The sequence below is a fragment of the Haliotis rufescens genome, unplaced genomic scaffold, assembly GCF_023055435.1.
Source record: "Haliotis rufescens isolate VD_foot unplaced genomic scaffold, xgHalRufe1.0.p SCAF_39, whole genome shotgun sequence".
Lineage (NCBI taxonomy): Eukaryota > Metazoa > Mollusca > Gastropoda > Lepetellida > Haliotidae > Haliotis > Haliotis rufescens.
The window spans coordinates 1,620,274-1,643,065 of record NW_025964101.1 but is presented as its reverse complement, the minus strand read 5'-3'; the positions used below and the strand labels follow the sequence as shown (position 1 = coordinate 1,643,065).

At 41.5% G+C, this 22,792-nt stretch overlaps 1 protein-coding gene across 1 annotated transcript in view; it reads right to left on the bottom strand.

The window, feature by feature from the left end:
• Positions 1-6,629: 6,629 nt before the first annotated feature.
• Positions 6,630-22,792, bottom strand: part of LOC124147230 (alpha-2Da adrenergic receptor-like) — a 125,315-nt gene continuing 109,152 nt past the window's right edge. Inside the window, exon 3 of the mRNA XM_046517882.2 lies at positions 6,630-9,838. Within this exon, the coding sequence (XP_046373838.1) occupies positions 8,043-9,746 (1,704 nt within the window). The 5' untranslated portion in view covers positions 9,747-9,838 and the 3' untranslated portion in view covers positions 6,630-8,042. The remainder of the gene's footprint in view (positions 9,839-22,792) is intronic.

The window sequence follows — 22,792 nt, the reverse complement described above, 5'->3', positions numbered from 1 at the left end:
AACTATTGGATAGTGATTCATAAACACATGCTTCTGGTATAGTAGGAATCGCACAATGAATTTTGTCGTGTTTATTACCATAATGGTGAACCAAAGATCATGGGTAAGGTGAGCTAACAGACGAGGGTCATAGTCAGAGCGACAATAGGAGTCGAACCTTCGGCCAACGTGTCCTGGCTCACAACTCTGAACATCTAAACGTCAAAGACCACAGGGTCATAGGTGCCCCCAACATACAAATACAAACATACAAATAAACCACAGATGACACATCCTTGCATGATCCTTGTTGGCGTGCATCAGACAATGATAACGTTCTTAACATGTGTACATGTATAACATGGATCATCGAGTGTCATGCCATTGGCGCAGGTCCCTGCATGTCATGGACAACAAGCGCATAAAGAAATTGTATTTCTCGCTTGTGATTCCAAAATGGTGTCCAAAGCGATTTTCTATTTTGACTTGCACCATGAAAAAATATGTTCCCGTTTTTTTTTCACGTGAATAATTGACTTGCCTTTGATGTGTTTTTCAAGACCTCAGTAAAGCTTTCAAAACGTTCCGATGTTTTTCAGGTGAACAACTGACTTGCCTTTGCGCGTGTTTGTGACGGGTGCCACCGGTGGGGCAGGATTCGCTCACCTTTTCGGGAACATCTGGTATCATCACTCGTTGATAGTGATTCATAAACACATGCTTATGATATCGTCGGAATCCTACAATATGCTTTAGTAAGATTTCTTATGATTATGGAAATGTTTTGTCGCATTTATGTTATATATCATTGGCAGCTTATTGACAACCAGAAACATTTACAGTGATACAATATCCACGGGCTTGGTGATTGGTGATTGGTTGGTGATTGTGTCCAGTCATATATTAGTCCTGTAAGTGAAGTGCTAATAAGGAAATTTGGAAACGATCTCACAGTCAGTTGGTTGTTTTATATGGTATGATTGACGCCGGAATATGTGTGCGATGACATTAATTAACAGTCAAAGGAACTGCAAAGACAAATTCGACGGTAAGGAACATACATCGAATGATTTATCACATTTGCTGCATCACTTTTTGTATGTAATATTTTGAAGCACAGTCTACAATGTCCATGCACGAATGCCGATTACGATGTCTCAAAGAAACATGAAACGTTTTATGGCTATCGTCATTTACATACCGTTTCATCTCCCTTTGCCTTCTTAGAAGATTTTTAAACCAGTTTTTAGAATTGGAATTGGTTTTGTTTCAAACTGTCAGTTCCATTGTGAAATTCCATCTTAATAATTCTTCAGGTTTCAAGGTCATCTATTTTCTTATAAGATCGTTCCCATTGAACAGTTTTTCCTACTTTCAAGCCCAGTTGTAATCTTATATTTGAAAAATAACCCAACGGCCAATATAGTGCTGGACATTTTCCAAAGTTTCATTCAAAGTGCCGTTTTTGTAGAAGAAGACAAATAGCCATTCGGTGGACAATTACGTTTCCTCCAGTGTGTGAGTGAGTGACTTGTGTTTTACACCACTTAAACATTGTCTGATATGGACCAAACATTTACAGGTTGCCGTCATACAGCTGGAATACTGTTGATTGCGGCGTTAAAAAAACCCAGCCCAAACCGTTTCTAACTAAATTCAAGTATATTACGCCCTGAGCTATAAATACCAAAAGAAAATATTAAACTGATAAAGGGAAATGTGTTTAGGAACTGAAGGCTGATAACATATCAGATTTACAAATGACCCATTGCCTCTGTTGTTCACCCGGATCAGTAAAAGGTTAATGGAATAAACAATACACATGCACTGTTAAAACTGTATAAATAGTGGAAAAAACATGCAACGGATCAAGACGTTACCAGGTGTTCGAAAAATGTGAGCATATCATCCCCATCCTTCGGCACCCGTCACAAACACATGCAAAAGCAAGTCAATTGTTCACCTGAAAAAAACAAAGTAACATATAGGTGAAATAAGGAATTGCATTGGACGTCATTTTTGTCACGGATGCAACAAATTTAGAAATGTCCTCCACATGTCTACCATAAAATATTTGAAAGCTTCACTGAGGCCCCGAATGTTCTAACCTTGATCAAACAAATTCTGAGCAAGAGTCATATGACGCTCTTGGAAATGTTGGTAGAAAAAGCATGCTCGAATTGTACCTCAAAAGTTGTGAAATGCAGACATCATGGGCTAGAGCTGCAGAAATACTGCTCTACATAAAGGGGAAGTTTTGACAAATAAAACTGAAGTCGTCCCTCTTGTCATACAGTCTTGTTGAGTGCGTTTTGTGACCCTGAATCTTTATGCATAGATCTAAATATGAAACAGATCTTGCTCATGTTTAGTAAATCACAACATCCCAATATTCTAAACATTGTTTAAACATGTTTAGAATTTCAACACCGAGCCTTACCACTTGATCATTTAGTCTGCACGAGGAGCATAGTTTACAAGGGAACTTGTCTGCGGATCACAACGACTCAAACAAACTTCCCACACTTAAAACACACCCGATAAAAGTAGCTCAGTTCCTCAAACAGTTCTGATGACGATGACATAAATGAGTTTCATGACGCCGACAACGGCAACATACGACTTCAAGCACAAAGAAAGATCGAATGACACTTTTGGCCAGGTGAGCTAAATACACATTCTAAACATACAATTGATTATGTTGTCCTTGTAGGATCGATTTTGTAACAATTTACACTTACATCGTTATATTTCTATTTTCAACAAACATTACATAACGCTGGGGTATGTATCAGGAACTGGATAATGTAAGATATTTAAGTCCACAAGAACAATCTCTGGAGGCAGTACCGGACGATCAAACAGAATTACCAGTACTCTGGTTGTGATACATTTGCCTTGCCTAGATACGCTGTAAACTCAGATTCAGAAATGCAGTGAACCAGTCTGGCACTAATATACTACCAGAATCGACCCTTTTTACAGCCTAAATTGATTTTCAGCCTCGTGAACATGCCAACCTTCCTAATACGGTGTGAAAAAAGTATGATAGATATGTGTAAGTAATAGGCATCGATGAAGAGGGGCTTGTTGTACAATCCATACAAGCTTTGCAACGGAGTCCTCCTCTTAGAGTCTATACGACAGTTGATTTAAGAGTGTGTGCAAACCTGCACTATCTCAATACATTAGAACTGCTTTGTGAATCGATAAATAACCGGATTTCTACGTTTACAAATACAAACCAAAGCATTGCAGATATTTTTACTCACAGGCACCAAATTAGATACAATATATGAATATTACCCGTTGTTCGTTGAGTTGTATTACTTGTGTAAAACCAATATTGACACTTTACCGCATCGCCTGGAAGGAATTAGGTTTGATTTGATATTAAATGTGTAACTGTTCAGTCTGAATTAAAATTACACCCCAGGCACAATTCCTCTATGTGACAAACACGTTCAAGCAATATCAATACCAATAACGGGATTTACACGTAACCAAAGTTGGGCATCGAACCGGGATCGTTGGCTACCGAACCAGAGCTTCAACCACGAGGATTTTATATCATCTCCGGTTATTATATCTCCACTCAATTATGATACATACAATATATTCGCCATGCATCACACTTTTGAATACGGTTCGAGGTATACGATGTTAAAATTAGCCGTCAAATGAAATTAAACCGTTCTGCCATGACTGAAACAAGCAACGACATCACCAGTACTCGACTCGTTGATTGAGACTTATAACTAGGGTCTCCTTGTAGCATATGGACTTTGCTAATCTCAGTTAAATCTCATGAAAGCAACTTCTCTTAAAAAACATTTATAACATATCGAGGTCTCGCTCGTGGCCACGATTTTAAGGTACATACATGCCGAACACGCATTGGGCTTATTGACTAGTTGTTGATTTCAAGCTCATGAGCGAAATTTTCTGTGCTGAGTTAGTAACGGGAGAGATGCAGATGGTGACGTCACTTCCAAAACGAGGCTGCGATGGAGAATAGGTCTATGCAACTTTCCAACAGTCAACTTTCCTGTTATGTCAAACAATATTCCAGAAGCTTCAGTACTACGGGGTTAATAATACACTTGGATGAAGATATCATACCCTGGATAACGGAGGATGCGTATACGTGTCCTCTCGATACTTCATGCTGGACTGGTTTTCTTTAATATGCAAAACAAGCTATATATTCGTTTAACCATGACTTGTTCCACAAAACAATCTCAGCGCTAGGACTCCCTTATCTGATACAGACTTAAGTACTAATATGGCTTTGCGGACAGGTCCCCATAAATTGTTTGGTCAAATAGACAATTCCCTTCCAGGGATTAACATCCCTTAACTACCGAAAAAGGAGTTAAACAGCGTCATCTGTTTTAAATTCAGATCCATGCCTAAAGAATCAGAGTGGCAACAAACCATTCACAAGACTGTATGACAAGAGGGAGGACTTCCATTGTCAATTGTCAACTTTCCCATAATGTCAAGCAATGTTCCAGCCTTAGGAGGTACATTCGAGCATGCACTGTCTACGAAGAGTTCAAAGAGCGTCATACGACTTTTGCTAAAACAATTGTAAATCGGGTTACATCATTCAAGGCTTAAGTAAAGTTTTCAGTTCTGTTTATAGTAGGCATGTGGAGTACATTTCCAAATTTGACTCATCAGTGACAAAATGATGCATTTCCCTTTATTCATTTGTACGGGTTGGCCCTGTGTTTGTTTAATGAACACTTGACTTACCTTTGCTTGTGTTTGTCACGAGTGCCACCAGTGGTGAAGGATACGCTCACCGTTTGGCGAAAACCTGGTGTCATCACTATTTAATAGTGATTAATATCCTTCTGGCTTGGTCGGAAACAGACAATGGACTCGGCTTATAGTAGTGATCTCTTATTATGTGAAGGGGTTTATCCCTTTAACTGACAGTTAATTTGTTCGAAAAAGGATACTGCCTTGTCGATATTGCTAGATTCAACACAGATGATATCACCAACAGGGGAAGGACGCCATGATTACTTTGTGCAGCTTGTAGGAATAGGTGAAACATACATCAATAGGAGACATCATAAGAATGAGCTTAAAGTATTGCACCCACGTGTAGAATCGAACCCGAGAATGCCATGATGGATAAATGCGTTAATACACGTAGTACGACTGCCCTACCACCCCTGTTGTGAGGGCATGTATGACTTCTCCTTTGTTGTAACTGCTGGGACTCCTGGGTAGGCTTCGATTCTCGATTTAGATTCGAAAATGAACATCGGTAGGTCAGGCTTGCCCATATGTGATGCTCCTGATTTCAACCACTGGTTTACAAGGCCCTGGCTCCAATTTTTACAAGACGCCGTGATATGGAGCATGAAGGATTATTGCAGCTGTGGCGTTAAACAACATTCATACAGTCATGCACAACATGAAGAGATCCTCAAGAAAGATTACAAAACCAAAGAATATTTTGGAATGTAAATGAATGTAATTGAAAAAACATGAAGTTTGGGTATTGAGAAGTGATGAAGCGGCGTTTCTCACCGAGACGTTACACTATCCGTCTTTGATCTCCCCTCCTTTACACAGATCAACAGAAAGGCAGCACTGGAGGAGTACAGTTGACTGTCAGTGAAGATGGTCGCGAAATACATACAAAGAAGATGATCGATGGATGGATTTTGATTTCATGGATTTTTTATCAAGGGAAAGCTAATCTTTGTGTGTGTGTATGTGCTTGAGTCACGCCTTCAGGCACGTCAAACAGCGTCTTCTCCTTCAACACGACACGGCCTTTATTTCAGAATGTAATCTGTATATGTTCGGGAAAGACAGGAAAACGTCTTTCTTCTGTACTACATTAAAAGAGTTATTTAGAACATGATACATGTTAACCGCGTTTATCCAGTACAATTCGCAATATAATCACTTGGTAGCAGTATTCGAGACATATCACAACTCCATACAGTGTAGCCATGTTGGATTCGAAGAGAGTCATTGGAGTTTGGTATGAGTGAGTGAGTGTTTTGTTTAACGCCACTTGAACGGAATTGAACACAATGCCATCTGGAAAGTGGCCAAATGTAACAAATGTTATATTTGGGATAACTCTTTCTTAGTAAAATACAGATTCTCGTACTTTTGGGGGGTTAAGTCCCATCCGGGATTAAGTCCCATCCGGGATTTGATCCCACACTGCCAGAGTGAGCACCTAATCGCCAGCAGAGAAAGTCAGCGATCTAACCCACTCGGCCACCGAGGCTTCCTTCAAATGAAAGTCCCATAACTGGTAGTCTAGTTCACGTACTTTGTGTACCCCTCTGACAAGTGTAAACTGGCACGGCTCCCATCGCCGAAAGCTATAAACACGCATTGCCATTTAGAAAGTTGTCAAATGTTATATCTGGGATAACACTTTCTTAGTAAAGAACAGATTCTAGTACTTATTGGACAATATTTCCGTTATTTCACGTCGAGTCAGTTTGATGTTGGAGGAATGCGAATAGTGATGCAGTGATCCACGAGTACGGGAATGGCGCTATCAAACCTAGAAAATATAATCAGGGCGAATCTGAGAATCGAACCCACAATCATACGTTTCTAGCACACCTGAGGTATACAACTATGCACGGCGAAGAGGTGCCTCTTTGAACCCTGGGCCACTCATGACCCTTGTACACAACATGTATGACAACATAGTATGGATGATGAACATATTTATCACAATTGTATCGATGTTGAAATCAACATCGAAACGTCGTTCAAATACAGAAGTTGATCATGCCAACTTGCCACTGATTTACATGATATACATAAGCCGAATAGCCAATCATTAGTACATAGCAGTAGCGCCTGATTAAATACAGTCGTCACAAGCTGCAATAAGCATGGTTTCAGCAGGGGGGGCTGGGTGTTCGGCGACTTTTCAACCTACCAGTGTTTATGAATCTATAAGTAAACACAATACAAGGGGTGAAAGGCGTTTACTATGTACAAAACAATCATTTGTGATTCGTTGTGAATGATGCCAAAATAAAATACAACAGTGCAGTCATGTGGAGTTAGTCAATGAGTCGAGCCATGAGAAGCACATTTATCATCACATCATTCAAGTAAATTGTTCTTTGGGCGCATGATGTTAATTTTGATCATGATATCAAATATAACGCCAAAGTTATAATATCAAATATTATAGTTACCAAGTTAAAGAAATGTGATTTAAAATATATATTAATTTGTATATCATAACATCGTTAGCGTCATAATATCAAGGTTAACAAGAAGTCCAAATAACAGTTTTAATGTAACAGATAATTGGAAACTTTTTTTCCGAAATGAAAAGTAATGACACTGATGGGCTATACTTAATACGTATCCCAGTATCGCCAACACAGTGCGAGTAGCACAAGCATGTCTCCATTGTTGCACAGACAACATATCCTTCTTTCCATTTAAAATCTCTGTATTCCAGTAATTGCTACACAATCCTACCACAAGGTACCCTCGCAGGGGTCTTTACGGGGTGTCTTGTGGGCTTCAATCTTCTTCAAAGGGTACTTGGAATATCCCTACGCGGATGAAGTATTGCTTATACGAAGAAAATAAAGCACTAATTGAATGTCGAGAGTATTCTAACCGTTTTACAATCTCAAATATATCGTTGAATTCCAACCTATTCCTAAATCAGCATAACAAATATTCTGCTTGTAACTCTTGTTTAAGAATTTATTTTTTTTAAATGCAATATCGAAATCAAATTATCTTTCGCAAACTGGTTTTGATATTATGGTTACCAGGTTTTATTTCAAGCACCCTCTTCTATTGTCCAAGAGCAGGGTACAGAGCATGGAGAGATCAAATGGAAAGGATTGTCTGTTTTGTCCGACATGGCGGTCAACGAGAGGTCGCTGAACAGTGTATTAGCTGCCGTATATTTTGTTTTCTAAAACTAAAACAACGGCACGATATAATACATGATGATGGAAACATTATATAAACCGACTGACTTTTTTTGTACAAAATATACGGCAGAATTAACAAAGTTCACTGGATTAGATCTATCCTCTTCGTGCCCAACGCCTCCCAAAGATAATTTTTCCGAAAGCTTTCCTAAAGTCTCTATTGAATACGGTATAGATAATGGGATTTAAGGCGGAGTTACAGTATCCAATCCAGAAAAACACGGTGAACACCACTCTTGGAATACAATTCACACAGAAGGCAGACACTACATACAGTATAAAGAATGGCAGCCAACATAAGATGAATGCCGCCATCACAAGTCCAAGTACGACGGTTGCCCTCCTCTCGCGGGCTTTGGCAAGTTTTCGCTTGTGCTTCTCTGCGGAGAAATATTCTGTCGGTTTTTCCTTCAGTTCGTCTGTCTTTTTGGGAGTTTTTTTCTCACGGTTAGCATTGAAAAGATGGCGTGTAATATTACCAAGAAAACGGTTCCGATCCCTCTTTTGTCTGTTCGGGGCTATGACAGAAGGGGTTCCGTTTTGTTTGGGCTCAATTATTGTGAACTGGTGAACTTGGCCGTTCCCTGGCTCCGGGCCAGAGTCAGTGTTCGCATCCCTCTCTTTTCCATTGGAACTTAGCAGGCTTCGGTGTTGTTCCGACGAAGACTCGGTGTCACTTGTCAGGAGAGTACTTGTCCCAAGCCTGCTAGAATTGTCTCCCCTGTTAAGGGTCCGTAACGAAATATCACATGTCGAATCAGAATCTGTGGATATTAACTTCGCCATTTCATCACTCGGCAAAGGCTGGGAGATCGTGTTGGTGTCAGATGTCTGCACGTGCGTTGCTGTCTCGTCATCCGTTGTAAATGCTTCGTGGCATTGTTTTTCCGGTGCCGCCTCGTCAAAGTCATCCTCGTTCTCATCGTGATCTTTGGCCTCGTTGCCATGACCTTGTTCTGTGACGCTCGATTCCGTTGAGTTCTTGTGCTCTCCTTTTGCACCGAGGGCTGCTTTAGGCGTTTTGGCGACAGTTTTACGTGCTCGCATTTTCGCAGCTTGGTAGATTTTATAATACACAAACACCATAATTATAGCCGGGATGTAGAATGAACCCATCGATGAATACAAGACATACCCGATATCTTCACTGAGGTTGCACATGGGGTATGTTGTATCTTTTTGACGAGGAGCTTTCCAGCCAATCAACGGAGGGATACAAACAGCAGCGGACACTACCCACACGATTGCAATCATGATAGTCGCTCTCTTGGGTGTCCGTTGACGGGAGTAGTGAATAGCACGAGTGATCGACCAGTACCTATCTAAACTTATTAAACAAAGACTTGAGATGGATGCTGTGCATAGCAGGACATCAATAGCTTTCCATAACTCACACCAGATTGTGCCAAAGAACCAATAGCCCATCAGCTCATTCGAAAGTGAGAATGGGATGATAATCAGACCAATGAGGAAGTCCGCCAGAGCTAGAGAAGCAATGAACAGGTTCTGTGTGGCCTTAAGGTTTCTGTCAGTTATGATGGCCCAGATCACAAGGAAGTTACCAATCACGATCATCAGCATAACAATCGTCACCATGATGGAGGCGAAGATGATATGGGCCCAGGTGTATCCGCTAGGGTACCCAGCAGGAAAATACCGTTCTGGCTCATCCGTTGTGTTGGCATCTGCGTCAGTGGTGTTGCGGTCAACTGTCGGCCAGGTTGTCCAGTCAGCGGTGGCGTTGTAATCACCTGCGCTGGCCACCATTTCCGTGACCAGCATGCTCGAACGATTCAGCATTGCGGGGCCTTGTTTTCAATGCTGATTGGTTCTGGTCTTGTCAGTCCACGGCTGTCCGTTCTTCCCAGGCCGAGGCTGTCATCGTGCTTGACCTGCAGAATAAGAAACACAAACATTAGCAATGGGAAGAAAATTACTGTCAATTTAACTGTCTTGAAAATCTTATTTGGCCCCAACTCGTATTTGTAACCCTCATAAGTAGCTTTCCTTTGTCTGTTATTCCTAATTCTGGAATTAAATTCGTTTTCAGGCGATCTAATTTGTTTACAGTAGATGGTCCTGCAACAGATCGATGCATGTTATAGGGGACCTAGTGTCCTGGGAGTATTGGGATGTGAATAGATCACTTCATCTCTGTTGCAGAGGGAATACCTGTTACACCCAACAATGGCTCTCATCCGGTCTAATTACATTGTAAGGGGAGGTGAAATAGCAAAGGAAGGAGACGCGACAACATGAGCTGGGATGTTCTGAGGAGGTGTCTATTGATGTAGGATCGTGTTTGTTTGAGGCCGCACTCAGCAGTATTCCAGCCATATGACGGGAGTCTGAAAATTATTGAATCTGAACCAGACAATCCAGTGATTGACAACACGAGCATCGATCTACGCATTTGGGATCCGATTACATGCATTGAGCAAGTGAGCGAGTCTGACCACCCGATCCCGACTACTGCAATCATGAATTGCTGAAAACCAATTTTAACCCGGATCTTCATGGGGTGCTGTTTTACCCAACCCAAAGTAGTTGTAGTCAACCCAAATCCCAACTACTGGGACACAGTATTAATCACAAACAAATCGTTTGCAGCTAAATATAACAACAAACAAACAAATCGTTTGCAGCTAAATATAACAACAAACAAACAAATAGTTTGCAGCTAAATATAACAACAAACAAACAAATTGTAAATTGTCTAACATCCCTAAATAAGTACCTGCATGATACTTGAACCATAGTTATGCCTTGTCCTGAATTGACTGAATGACATAATTAGATATAGTATTAACGTGTATAGTCGTCGCGACTTTCGGAAATCGTTTCATTTAGGTTCATGAAGTCATCAAATGTCATTATTATTGCCATTACATGATCCGCAAACCCTGTGGCCTTTGTGTACTGTGTCTTAAGGCTGTTAGGCCTCCCTAGCATACCAGACAGCTCCGGCAGATCAATTACCTTTTTATGAATTCTATTTGAAAAATGTTTAACTATGGACCTGTGTATATGTATGGATTTTCAGTTGAAATTTGAACCTGAAACAAAACACCCCTACCATCAAAGGGGCAATTTACTCCCAGAATAAACACAACCATAATGTATCAATTGATGCTGGAAATATTGATCGATGGTTTGAAAATATGCAGTGATGGTTTCCCTGATCACTTCTAATACGGTATTAAAAACATGGCGGTTTGACGAGAAACAGTTTCAGGAAATTACCTATTTTCTTACCGGCGCGTCCTGAGCTCATAATAAGATAACAGTGTTTTTCTCTCTGACAAATAACAGGAAATTAGAATGTCAGCCTTCATCAGGTTTAATAAATGTATCATGTCTCCATTGTTTATTTGAGTCTAAGGTCATGACATTTACGACAAAGAGTAATAGGTTGCACCACCAAATACAAGGATACCTTCTATAGTAAAACGGAGTCACAATTGAGCAGGCCGTAAGGTATAATACGAGCAGAACGGAATGTTAGGGTGACGTTCTTTGTTAAAAGGAAACATAATGATATGAAACATAAAATATCGATATATTTTCTGTTGTTGAAAACGGTTATATGTCCAAATTACTTGATACTTATGTAACCACATCCATCCTGGTGTAGCAAGCTGTCAGAAGACCACATGTACTCATGGGGAAATCAAGCATCGTACATCATCCCAATTGACAGAGCCAACGCCCTACCCGTTTGTGACAGAATCAACCCCACATCCGCCAATGACAGAATTAACCCCACATCTGCCCATGACGGAATCAACAATGCACCCGCCCATGACAGAATGAAAACTACATTCGCCCATGATCAAGTCAACCCCAGATTCGCCCATGACAGAGTCAACCCCACATTCGCCCATGGCAGAGTCAACCCCACACTCGCCCATGACAGAGTCAACCCCACACTCGCCCATGACAGAGTCAACCCCACACTCGCCCATGACAGAGTCAAACCCCCATCCGCCCATGACAGAGTCAACCCCACATCCGCACATGACAGAATGAAAACAACACTCGCCCATGACAGTCAACCCCACATTCGCCCATGACAGAGTCAAACCCACACTCGCCCATGACAGAGTCAACCCCACACTCGCCCATGACAGAGTCAAGCCAACACTCGCCCATGACAAAGTCAACCCCACATCCGCACATGACAGAGTCAACCCCACATCCGCCCATGACAGAGTCAACCCCACATCCGCAAATGACAGAATGAAAACAACACTCGCCCATGACAGTCAACCCCACATTCGCCCATGGCAGAGTCAAACCCACACTCGCCCATGACAGAGTCAACCCCACACTCGCCCATGACAGAGTCAACCCCACACTCGCCCGTGATAGAGTCAAGCCAACACTCGCCCATGACAAAGTCAACCCCACATCCGCACATGACAGAATGAAATACACATTCGCCCATGACAGAATCAATCCCCCATCTGCCCATGACAGAATTAACCCCAAATCCGCCCATGACGGAATCAACCCCACATTCCCACATGGCGGCTTCAATCCCACATGTACCCATGAGAAAATGATAAACGCATCAGCACATGACAGTATCAACCCCACATCCGCCCATGACGAAATCAACCCCACATCCGCCCATGACGAAATCAACCCCACATCCGCCCATGACGGAATCACCCCCGTCCCCGCCATTGACAAGGTCGACTGTCAAGCAGCAAGTATTTTATACATGTGACATGCGACCCCATCAACTAAACCACAAGTCGGAGAGACATATCATAAAGCAAAGAGCCAAACAGTCCGCTGCAAACAGATGACTCCCAAATGAAAAATGATCAAAACGTTGGATTGATCAAGAACAGGTATTCTGCACGTGACCGATCTTTCATCCAGCTCACCTGGTTCGATGTTGATTGAAGAAAGAACCGCCAAATGAACATTTGAATCTTATATAATACTAGGACAACGACGCCTGTTCTGTCATGACCAACGCAGCAAGAAATCAACAGTTAATTAAAACTAACAAATTACATGTTATCATTTCGAGACGTGTTCCTAAATCAACTTGACAACAGCCACACATCACCTGGTAAATCTTGGCATTAAGTACGCTTGATTTAGCGATGTCTAAAAGACAAGCAAGACGGACTATTTCTATAATTGTTACTTTGAACAAATTCTTCCATCCGCCTTGAGCACAGGGTACCATATATCCAACTGCAGAGCCCTCCAGGACACTCCAATGAAGTCTTCTTTCTGGCACAACTTATTACCTCTGAGTGAACAATAGCTCCCTTTGTCTCTGGTTCCGTTTTTCATTGACATTTATCGAAAGGCTTTCGGAACGAGCTGGCTATAGATCAGTCTTTGCCCCATCACAGCACGTCCCAGCATGGCGGTCCACTCCCCAGGGATGTGGCGTTCGCTGGCTACAGTGTAATGATAGAATAGTTTAGCCCCTGGGTCCTCCATGTATTAATTGGAGCCTCCAATGACCGGTTTAGAGCTCGAGTTAAAGCAATTATGACCAGTCATTTTGGTTGTCCAGGCCATTTTTTGCCTTACACCACAATCCACTGCAAAGTGTCCCGGGAAATTAGAGTGTTTTTGGCCCACAGACCAGGTGGCCTAAGGTATCCTTTGCTAATGGACTAATGTAAATGTGGCCTGATCACGCGCGGTCACGAATAGGCCTGACAATATTGCGAGAAAAGACGTGATTTGCGCCCCCCTCTGGATGACTTGAAGGCTGTGAATGACTTGTAACAGTCACCGAACTCTTCCCAGAAGTGATAGTGCAGGACCTGGCACGCCTCTTCTCGCTGCTTTATGTCAAACTACCCACTGAAAACTGTCTGGAGAGACTCGTGCTTGCCCACGTTTACAGTTCACGACAGTTCAGGGCGAAAATGTAATACATGACTAAAACGTTTTGGAAAAAAATATTCTGAAAACATACACTTCTTCCCCATGTTTAGACTCGGCTTATGGGGAATCGATAGCCTTGGAGTGATAGATCACGACCACGTTTTGTTGCCCCCTCAACGATAGTCACGCTCAGTTAGCATCTGAAGTTGTGTACTGCGAAGTATTCACAGAGGATAATGATCGCCAGTGGAATTCATGAGAAAGGCTACGCCTCAGAATCATTTGTTCCTACGCTTTACTTTAAACGATGGCACCTCTTCCTTTCACAGGCTAGACGATAATGAGTGACTTCAGAAGAAATTGCAGATAGTAGCAGATTGAGTTATGTCTGTTTCCCATTACGACACATCATGTTTTAGGTGTTCGCTCCGTGGTATTTTAATGCTGGTTCAATAAAGTTTTCAAGTTTTTTAAAACCGTATAAGTTGCGACCCCACTTCCCAAAAGAAAAAGAATTAAGAGAGAAAAAAGCGAAACGCATATGTTGTTTTCAAGAGTATCATCCTTTTCTACAAGGCTTTAAAACGTACATCACCTCACCAAGAGAAAGGATGTTTATAGTTTTTGTCGGAAGAACAGAACGGTTTTGTGGATACTTTCTGTTCAGTAGGCTCAAAACTGGATAGACTTACATGTAGGTAACAGCAGAGTGAATGAGTGAGTTGATTTTAACGCCGCTTTTTACAGTATTCCAGTTATATCACCGCGTGTCAGCTTAATGTGGGAGAAAGTCCGAAATGATGCAGGTCTTAGATATTTACTACCTTGGCGAGCACGGACATATATGGTGCTGAAAACATGAAACATAACCGGGGCGAACCGGGCTTCGAACCCACGAACATTGGTTCCTGGCGAACCCAAGGGACGCAAATCTGAAAAAAAAATTTGCAGCACCTTAGACGACTGGGCCACCCGTGGCTCAACAAGCTTTAAAAGCGATACGAGGGATACGTGTGTGATGGAGCAAGTTCTGTTCTACTGCAAAATGGCAATAGGACGTAAGATCTCCTCACGATAACACACACCTGTCATGGTGACCTGAACAAGATATGTTGTCTTCCCCATTGAGACACACACCTTGACACTACGTCACACTTTACGATGACGTAAAATAACGCCAACGCGTAAGTCTTCTTTCACACTTTACGCTGACGTAAAATAACGCCAACGCGTATGTCTTCTTTGACGGATTCCGACTGGTCGTAAACGGTGACAGATATGGGAATTTGTGTTGCAGTGTACGTTGTAACGAGTGTCCTGCTTCGAAGGTGTGGCGATTCTGGGCTACTGTGATGAGGCGGGGATTTCTGGTGCACGAGGTTGCCGATATCGGGAAATAGTGCTCTCGGCAAAATAAATAACCGGCCGCTGATGCTAATGAATTACCAGCCTTAAGTTTACCAATAGGTATTCCTTGCATACTATTTGAGTATTGGCTTGACGAGTTTTCAAAGTTAACTTGGTTAACGGAATGATTTGTGAAAACGCCATGTCACAAACGTGTCTTAGAAACCTGTGACAAAGACCATGACTTGCACGTGAAAACTACAAAAAAAAGAAACAAAAGAAACCAAATAAAACAAACAAAACAAATCTTGAGAATGTCAGCAGTCAACCATATTAACGCTATTAAAGATAGTAACATCGTTTTGAGACGCTATATGAGCAAACCAGACCCTGTAATCTTTACTTTCTGTGAAGCAGTGAAACATAGTGAGTGAGTATGGTTTTACGCCGCTTTTAGCAATATTCCAGCAATATCACGGCGGGGGACACCAGAAATGGGCTTCACACATTGTACCCATGTCGGGAATCGAACCCGGGTCTTCGGCGTGACGATCGAACGCTTTAACCACTAGGCTACCCGACCGCCCCCAGTGAAACATAGAACTGGTTCCATCCACGACTAGATGATATTGCTACCGTCTATGCGAGTAATAAGTTCATGTACAGTGTATCCGCTTCATCGATGCATCATTTAATGTCCTTACCTGCTTGGTTTCACAGAAGTGATAAACGTCTAAATAAAAGCGACAAACTCATTTTCAAAACCACAAGAAACATCTGCTAAAAGCAATGTAAAAGTCCGACTATCACGTAAAGAAGTGTTTATGAATCACTATCAAAAAAGTGATGACACCAGGTGTTCGCTAAAAGATGCACGTCACCTAAGCCTTATTTACTTCCACATTTACCTGGAACGTCATATCACTCCCCCCTCACTCACTCACATTCAAGATCTATTTATACCACACCAGGAAACCCAAGAATGGGCTTTACGTGGGCTCCTACTCAGTTAATCAAACCGGGGTCAACGCTTGGCTAAGCCGCCGTCTGGTATTATCCAGATGAATGAACAGGCCCGTATCACTACTAATCCTTCTTAAATGGTCAAGGGACACTGCAATGCATACTACAGGAAGTGGTTTTATAGGAATAGACGTTGGATCAGAACGTCAGTAAAGAGCATTGGTATGGCAGTGCGGCGGTGCGAGGGTATACTTTTACGCCGTTTTAACAAATTTAAGATATATTCCGATGGGGAACACAAATAATGAATGAATAATACCCATATCGGTATTTCATAAATACTCGTGAGAAAATCACCAAGTAAGATCTAATGTTAAGTTTCTGTGTTGTTGAACGGCGCACAATACATGTATTTCAGCTATACGAAGGCCTCATGTAAACAACACAGCTGACCAGACAAACCTGGGATTGATATTATGAGCATTGTACCACGCCGTCGAGGAACGCTGAGAGGCAATCACAAAACAACTGGACCTGACAATCCGACCCAGTGAACCCAGACCTCTGAACATACTCCAACCCGGAATACCATTGAGGATCCATCATAACAATGCTTTAATTAAATAAAAGATAATCATCACATACATTGTGCGTAATACGGGTCCGTTGTTACAAGCCTTGCGGTATCTTGAAAACCAATTATAAGTCATATCCGGCACCACCGATTCCAATATAATTCAATATCATTATAATTAAAAAGGCCGATCTTTCACACTCCTTTTTGTTAAGACGTTTCCCTGAATAGAAAGGTTTGTCGAATCTAATTCCAGTTCATTGTTACATTAGGGTATAGGTTGTGGCACAAGGGAAGATGAGTCAACTTGCTGTTCACAGCTGGGAACTGGCAGTCAATAAACATTAAGGTCCAGGGCTAAAGAATTAAGGTAGTGTCGAAAGCCTTCCCGCTTACAAGAGTCGAAGCGATCTTTCAAGCACTGATTTTCTTTCCTCTGAGATTTTTAATCGGCACGCAATATCTGACCTATGCCAGTGAAAGCTGAGCGTGTTGTATTGGTAGTGTATGTGATATGTGGTGTATCGTTGTTGTAAATGATCGGACACTTGAGTGAATCAGGGAATAATGTGTCTATAATGTAAATGATGCTATATTGTAGGCAGCAAATTTTGTTTTGTATGCATGTATTTTGTAGGTGTCCACACTGTAAAATATATATTTGAACGTTTAAACGTGGAAAAAATGCAATATGATTTCAAGCTACCCAGTCTTAAAATTGGTAATTTTTACAGAGCAAAATAACATCAATTTGTAAAGTTCTATTGTTCATGTGATAAATCCTGGAGTGAGTGAGTGAAATTTTATTAGCACCGCTTTGAACATTATTCCAGTTATTTCACGACGTGCCAGTTTGATGTGGGAGGAAAACCCGAAGAGATACAGGTGTTGGACGTTTAACGTGAAACCAATAAGCACGGGTATGGTGCGAACAAACAGAAACACAATAAGGGCGAATCAGGACACGAAGCCACATTCACAGGTTTGTGGCACATCCAATGGACGTAACTCTGCGACCTTACCAAACGTCAAACCCTTCTAACCAAGAATAGTCCACAAATCATCAATTTGGGTTGTGTGTAAACAGCATAAGATGCGATTTCCTAACCGAATAGCGACGACATTGCCTTGCGTTGCATGAAACCAAACAAGCATGAACTTATTGTCCAATTTACAATCAGTTCCGATCGATCATTTGAGATGCACATCAAACACTTGCAGTGAACGGCAGGGCATGGTGATGATCGGAGACTGCGAGAAATATCGGACGATCTCTCTGACATCTCGCGTGATGTTACGATTAATTTCAAAACCCTGCTGTCGTTAATTTTATAGTCATTTAACGACCAAGACGAGCGTTATTAATGCTTTGATTACTTGTATTATGAAAACGCAATTATAGACGCACACTCATTTATTTAAATGCAGTTTGGAAGAAAGCTTGGAGGCTTGTATAATGTATGGAAAGTTTGAATTAAAAATGTTATCGTGATTAACGGGTAATGTTCTTGCTTCTGTATTGGTACTATTGTGCTAACATACAGAAAGTCTCACCCGAGTGTTTTTGTATAACAAATATATCACAGGAGTCAATAAAAGTTTAAAACAAGGAGGCTCGCCGAGGACTAAACTTGTATCGACGAGTGTTGACTTATTTGATACCGAGAGACAGAGAGTGAGATTCTATTAATCATCCCAAATCATTCTTCCTACTTGTTTAGACTGTAAACAATAATAACCATTGTCTTGAGTGTAAATAGTTCATCTAAAAAGTTTCGGTGGCAGAGGGATTAGTGATGAGATGTAAACGTAACTACCATTACAACGCGTACAACGATACAATCTACTGACAGACCATGTCATCTTGCACCAGAACGTAACTACCATTACAACGCGTACAAAGATACAATCTCCTGACAGACCGTATCATCTTGCACCAGAACGTAACTACCATTACAACGCGTACAACGATACAATCTCCTGACAGACCGTATCATCTTGCACCAGAACGTAACTACCATTATAACGCGTACAACGATACAATCTCCTGACAGACCGTATCATCTTGCACCAGAACGTAACTACCATTACAACGCGTACTACGATACAATCTCCTGACAGTCCATATCATCTTGCACCAGAACGTAACTACCATTACAACGCGTACAACGATACAATCTCCTGACAGTCCATATCATCTTGCACCAGAACGTAACTACCATTATAACGCGTACAACGATACAATCTCCTGACAGTCCATATCATCTTGCACCAGAACGTAGCTACCATTACAACGCGTACAACGATACAATCTCCTGACAGACAATCTCATCTTGTACCAGAAAGTAACTTTCATTACAACGCGTACAACGATACAATCTCCTGACATACAATCTCATCTTGTTTCAGAATGAGACACGAGCAATCCTTTCAAGTCATGCCTATCTGTTGTTATTTTTTCTCCAGTAACAAACACAATAGCTGAGATGTTTTGCCAGATATTTGCTGCCAAGTCTTCGCCGGTGGATGCCATAAGCAGTCTGGCGCCGCAAGGATGCGGTCTCCTGCAACGGCGCCGTCCCCGACTGCAGGGTGTTTGGCAGGCGACTGACAGGCTTACTATCAGCACATCACGGCTCACTTGTGAAATTTCGTGACTGGCGGTGAATCTGTCGAATTTCCAACACCCTACGGCTTGATGCATTTCTTTCACGTCTAAAATTTTCTTTGAAATTCTGAACTTTATTTTCAATCTGACAAAAACGATCCAAATTCGCTCGGGTTGATTGCCACAGGGAAAGGTTCCCTTTTCATATCTATTTAGCACGTAGTTGGTTATCTCTGTGTGTCTAACTCTTCAAGCTATTTTTTATGCCACCGTTTTATTTTTTTATAGATATTTCCAAATTGCATTTGAAAGGAAACTGCAGGGGAACTCGGTAACATCAGGAAAAACAGATTTTTTAGAATACGACAAAGCATCTTTTATACTATGTCTGGTTCAAACTATAGGTTCGAAATCCTTGAAGGAATAAGTTAATTATCGCCAGTTTTTGTGTTGGGGGGCATTAAGAATACCTTCTTTGAGAGGCATTTAGAAGTTGGAGTACTAAGTAAGGATAAGATATATGGATGAACAACTTCTTTATTTCAAGTAGGGGCGACGTTTCGGTGTAAGACAGTGATGATGATAGTACAGCTATATATATATACAGTATATATACAGGTAGGGGGCAGGGTTTTGTCTGTTTTATCTGTTTTATCTGTTTTATCTGTTTTCTGTTCAAATCTATGCATAAAGATTCAGGGTGACAAAACACTCTCCACAAGACTGTATGATAAGAGGGAGGACAACTTTCCAATAGTCAACTTTCCCTTCACGTCGAGCAATATTCCAGCAGCCCCAGCCTATGGTGTTTACATTTCGCAAGCATGCTCTTTCTACTAAGATTTCAAAGAGCGTCATACGACTCTTGCTCAGAGGTTGTTTGATCAAGGTTACAACCTGAATAAGCTTTCAAAAAGTTCCCATGTTTTTCAGGTGAACAACTGACTTGCCTTTGCGTGTGTTTGTGACGGGTGCCATCGGTGGGGCAGGTTTCGCTCACCTTTTCGCGAACACCTGGTATCATTACTATTTGATAGTGACTCATAAAATCATGCTCATGATATAGTCGGAATAGTACAATCGACTGTGCGTTATGCAGAGATTTCTATTGGATATGGAAAGGGTTTTGTCGCTTTATTTATACAGTAGAGTAGATTAGGATGTAGTTACACTGGGGTAGAGAAGTCTGTTATTCACCCCAGCGTAACTACATTGTGGCTACAGCGTACATGGCTCCACATTCGGGTCTTCGGCATCGCAACTGTTCTTGTATGAACATCGTACCGGACCTTACAAGTTTAGGTTATATCAAATATTTACGGCGCCACGAATTCACTTGGATTGCAAGGACTAAAGCATGTTTGTTTATAGAAGCAGCTGAAGCTGACATAGAAAACACCTCCTAACGTGTGGCATCTTTCATGCTGTGTATATACACAACATGACTATACGTCTGTAAACACGTTGGTAACGCCATCCTGGTTCGGAGGCTACAGGCACATGGTACAGCGATCACAAAGTGAAATGTTGCTGGCAGTGGCCATTGTTTACGGAGCCTTGAATGCTTCCACTTTTGATGTTAACATGGTATCACGAGCATGTTTTCTGGAGTATTTGTTCGCCTCCTGTAATTAATTTAAGGAGCATACCCTATATTAAAAACAACTGGTCTGTAACATGTTAACTTGTTCCTAGATTTACCAATTACTTCTCTCTCAACGGCGTTATTGTTTACTGTGCTTCGAAAACACCTTGATGAATAGCGAAACGTTTTTATGATTTATGAGTTATTTTGTCCTTAATTTTCAGACGGCGTGTTTCTAATCAACTGAACATAATTGTTTCTGGTACAATCTACACCCCACTTAGCCCAATGGGTTTGGTTATTTTCATGTACGTACATTAAAAAGTCAGATTCTATTTTCGAAATATTTCATAATGAAATCTTTTTTAGTATCCCTTTAGGAAAGTATCAGCAAATGACGCATTTTTAAAATTTATTTTTCTCGGATGTGGTGGGTTTTTTAAAATAGTCACCTGCTATTAACACGCCACTATTCAATATTAACTACATATCTCGTCAAAGTTAACGATCTTATCATAAATGCCCTTTTCATAATGGAAAGCAAATTTGTTGAAAAGCACTGGGCATGCTTGTTGCTAGTTTCTATTCATTTTTTCTTAAAAGTAAAACATAAATTACAAAATAAATTTTCCTTTGAAATACCCAATATCTTCTCAGCCCCTAAACTGTATTTCATTATTTAATCATGATAAATATGTGAAGGCACAGTATACAGACTCCGAGCCTACAGGTCTTTGTTTTATCCCGTTAATGTCGAGCGCCAGTGAAGTTAACAACGACTACCGACTTTTAACGTCTTTTGGTATGACGCAGCCGGGTATTGAACCAAAACCTTCCGCTCTCAGAGCATCACTCTATCCACTAGACTACTAGCCTCAATATGGCATATCACTCAAATTACAACATTTAGACCTGGACTGATGATGATCACATTTCCCCTTTAAGGGACCCTGTACCTTGTTTTGGTGTCGAGGAGTGGGCGAGTGAGTGAGTAAGTGAGTGAGTGAGTTATACCACGGCGTGTCAGCTTGGTTCGGAAGGAAAGCCGAAATAATGCAGGTATTGGACGAATACCACTTTGGTTAAACCCATGGGCATGGGTATGGTGCTGACAAACCTTGAAACAAAATATGGGCGAACCGGGAAGCGAACCCATGACCACTGGTTTCTGGTGGTACGTCAATATGCAGAACGAATTGCGGAGCCTTGGTGGATATGATGCTGATAGACCTAGAACAGAATCTGGGAGAATCTGGGATTCGTACCAGGCTGAGATTCTGCAAAACGAATTGCGGCGCCTTAGACCAATGGGCCACCTGTGCCCACTGTTGGAAAAAACCCTCCTGTACCAACCTGTTGAGAACTACCTGCTACACAAATAAAACAATAATATTTTGTTATGCCAGCTGTTGATTATTCAGCTGCGATAACGTCTATGCATCACTGTATGTCATTTCCTCAAGTCGTCCTCAGGATCAATGTTACATTCCAACACTTGTTCCATCATGGTGTGAACGTACAGTACTGTCCTTGTCCCCGCTGTCCTCATAACCTACACGCACCGAACCGAAGCCTCATCTAATCATTTTGCTTTGTACTTGGTCGATCAATGATTTGGGGTTATTGAAACGGGAGGGGGTAAGTCGTTCATCATGTTGGCACCAACGGTGCAGGTCGTGTAGCGCCATAATCACTTCACAAGCTTCCACTGTCATCCGTGATGCTTTTGTAACACTTGTGATCGAGGTTGGGACCTGCTTGTCTGGCAGACAAAATCACAGCTAAACGGACCTTTGAGGTGTAATAGGCAGTGTTTAGAACCTTTTTTCTAACGCTGATTGGAATCAGTAGACGAACGTTTCAATTCGATAAAACCCAGAACCTGGGCTTTCATATATCCGTAC